At 47.8% G+C, this 3,484-nt stretch overlaps 1 protein-coding gene across 1 annotated transcript in view; it reads left to right on the forward strand.

Annotated features, from left to right (window-relative positions):
- LOC104536645 (T-box transcription factor TBX5-like) overlaps positions 1-3,484 on the forward strand; it is a 16,316-nt gene that overhangs the window by 3,123 nt on the left and 9,709 nt on the right. The window contains exons 3-4 of the mRNA XM_010179321.1: positions 1,213-1,332; positions 1,876-2,023. Of these exons, the coding sequence (XP_010177623.1) occupies positions 1,213-1,332; positions 1,876-2,023 (268 nt within the window). The remainder of the gene's footprint in view (positions 1-1,212; positions 1,333-1,875; positions 2,024-3,484) is intronic.

Here is a 3,484-nt window from a genome sequence, read left to right on the forward strand (position 1 = left end):
GGAAGAGGTGGGAAGAATAAAAGAAAAAGCAGCAGCATACGGAGGGAGACATAAACCACCTTGCAGCAATTTCAAACAAATATCGCAGTGAACAGAAATCTCATCTGGAGAGCAATAAAATACACATTTACAGCACAGGGGCTTTAGGGGGGATACGGGATAGGTTTCCTAATTTATATAATTCCCCATGTTTATTGTTGAAACCTGTGTTTTTGCTGGTCAGGTGTTTTCGATGGAGTCACAGATGGAATTTGGGTTTTTTCCTCCCTTAAAACCTTAAAGCTAAATCCCCTCTTTCTTTGCTGGTAGCTTCCTTCTTTCTCTCCTTTCTAGCTTTGTACAACTGAATTAAAACCCGGCCCAGATGCCCTATCTCAGAGATAAGAGCCCGAGCCTGGGAGAAAAAAAATCCGTATTTTTAGAGGTGTGGGGTTCTTTGTGAGTATTTTAAGTCCAAGGATACATTTTCATCTGCTTTATTTTTAAATATTTGGAAAGCTCCAACTAAAATAACAGGAGTGTTTTAAATCCCTGCCTTGCAGTAATGGAAAATATTTCGAAAAGCCCTTGTCTTCAGTGTGTATCCGAGAGTTTCCAAGTATTTGTCAGGTGTGGGTGCTGGTGTCTGGACGCACGTAGGGCTGCACATGGATTTGGTGTCACACCTGAGTGCGTGTACGGTGGGGATTTTTTTGTTCGTACCTGGACATAGAACCATTGATACGCATGGGGAAGTTGAAATACCCGGTTTTTAAATAAATGTATTTCTAGAAATACATATATTTGTACTTGTTTTGGCAAATCTCCCCTCCTGCTCCAGCGGTTTATGGATAGAGGAAAGTAACTTTGCTTCCAAAAGTTCTTACACCAGATTTGCACAAAAAAGGAAGAGTAGATGTCTTGGGGAAACAAATAATTAATAAAATTAAGAATAGAGGAGCAGGCACACGAGGAAGTGAATAAAGCCGCCAGCTTCCTAATTACAATTCTGCCTTGATAAATCTCCTGTTTCTCCCTAGCTGGGACCCGGGGCGGGACCCAATGGTACTCAAACATCTCGCACTCCTCGGGGGAAGGGGACACCCATAGGAAGGTCCATCTGAGAGTGATGTTTTGTTAAATGACCTCCCCCATCTCGCAAACTCACACACGAAACCACCTTGGAAAACTTTCCTTTCATCGCTTTTATACTTGTATACTTTTTTTTTATAGGCGTATGTTCCCCAGTTACAAAGTGAAGGTCACTGGACTTAATCCAAAAACCAAGTACATACTGTTGATGGATATTGTACCGGCGGATGACCACAGATACAAATTCGCGGATAATAAATGGTAACCACACGTGGGGGAAAGGGGAGGGAGAAGACCTGGGCATTGGGATTTGGGTTGGCCAAACTTGGGCAGCGCGGGTTGGGGGCTACCCTTGAACGCGCCGCTTATCCTTCTTTTTCCCCAGATGTTGGGCTGCGGAGGCTCCACTTCAGCCTCTCGGGATGCTCCCACAGTCCTTGGGAGAGAAATACGTCCAAAAAGAAAGGAGGAAAACCTGTCGCAACTAGCTAATGATAGGTGTAATCCTGTTTGACCATGAGTTCATTGACTTTTGTGGAGCCGATAGTTTAATAATAAGAAGGAAGGGAGTATCTCTGGGCAGGGAAATTAGGGAGGGGCGCAAGGATGGAGTTAAGCGGGGAAACAGCGAAAGCCGCCTCCGACGGGAAAGGTGTTAAGGTGCTCTGGTCGTTCCCGGAGCAGGGGTTGGAAATGGTTTTCCACCTGCGTGGGAGGGACCCCACGGAGGGAGGATGGATGGGGGTGCAGGAGCCCTCGGGGGAGTCCTCCCCGCCCCAGCTCAGTGTCTGTGACCCCACGCAGGTCGGTGACAGGGAAGGCAGAGCCGGCCATGCCGGGGCGGCTGTACGTGCATCCCGATTCCCCGGCCACTGGTGCCCACTGGATGAGGCAACTGGTTTCCTTCCAGAAGCTCAAACTCACTAATAACCATCTCGACCCCTTCGGACATGTAAGTACCCGCGGAGGGCTGCCGGGGGTCCCACGCGTGCTCACGATCCTCTCCCAAGCATGGTCTCCCCCCCACACTGCCAGCGTCATCGAGGTCATGGCAATGTCACCCACTCCAAAATCCGTTGTATTGGCGGAGTGTTATTTTCTTCCCCGAGCGGGCGAGATGAACCCAAATGAAAGGTATACCACCTCCCCCAAAAGGAAGCATAAAGTTAAAAAATAGGTTATTTCGCAGAGCTGCAGGGGAATTGATTACAGACACCCAGGGACTGGAGTTCGCGAGTGGGCGAAATTGAGTATTAATTAAGTATTTAGCTACCTGGTTTTAACCTCATGGAGTGTCTTGAAGCATTAAAAACTGCTCCCTGCCCCTGTGAATTTTGCTAGCAGCTCAAATCAATCAGGCAGAAATATTCGAGGAAATCGGGTCTGAAACCAGGTGGATCTCTCGATTAAAAAAAAAATTGCAACGATAATTAAAGACATTTTCAAAAAATCGAAATCCCTCTGGAGGTTCTTGGACATAGAAAGGTTTTTGCTGGACTCGTGGGCCCGTGAAAACTTGTGTGAATGCTGCAGCCAGAAACAGCCCTCCTTCGTACGTCTGCAAAGACGCGTGTTCCTCTGAGCAAATATATGTGTGCATGTACGAATAATATATATGTGTGTGTGTGTGTGTGTATATATATATATATAATTACTTAAGCGAGTAAGCGAATCCAGATCCCACCATCCCTTTCCAAGAGCGTATTTTTCTCCAGTTTCATTTCAACACTTTGGTTTCTTATTTTCGTTGTGTGTGTGTGTGTGTTGGTTTTTTTTTTTTCCTTCGCTTTTTAATGATAAATCTTCTACTATTAAATCCCTGCCCACGTGAACGCTAAGAAGCAGGGGGTGCTGCAGGGCACAGCAGTCAGACAAGCCCCCAGCCCACCCCAACGTTGAGCATCTTTTTATGAGCACTCCTTTCCCTTCCCAGTTCGGGGGTTGATTTTTTTTTATTTTTCCCTTTTGTAATTTTAATTTTATTTTAATTTTGCCTTGAGCTGGGGGCAAAGCGCTTTGCAAGGCTCAGGACTTACTCCCCGGGAAGATGGAGGGGAGAGCGGGGACTCCGCAGTAGCTCAGCCGAGGAGGGGACGGGACAGGACCTCTCCCACCCCTCGAGGCTGGTTCTGGGGAGCAGTCCCGGGGGAAAGGGGGCCAGGCATCCCCCGCTGCGAAGAGGAAATGTCCCCCTAAGCAAACCGAAGGCGCTGAGGGGACAATAAGGGACTTCAGAGGAGGAGCTGCGCCAGAAGCCTCTCAATTAGAGTCGCTGTAATGAAATTAAACCCCATTAGATCGTTCACCGTTGATGTCTACGACTTTCCTGGATGTCAAAGCAATTTCCTTAAACCCCCGGGACGGGGGAGGCGGCGGCGGGGCGCGCTGTCGCCAGGGTCCGGCACTCATTATC

Source organism: Mesitornis unicolor, unplaced genomic scaffold (assembly GCF_000695765.1).
Source record: "Mesitornis unicolor isolate BGI_N332 unplaced genomic scaffold, ASM69576v1 scaffold46282, whole genome shotgun sequence".
Classification (NCBI taxonomy): Eukaryota; Metazoa; Chordata; class Aves; order Mesitornithiformes; family Mesitornithidae; genus Mesitornis; species Mesitornis unicolor.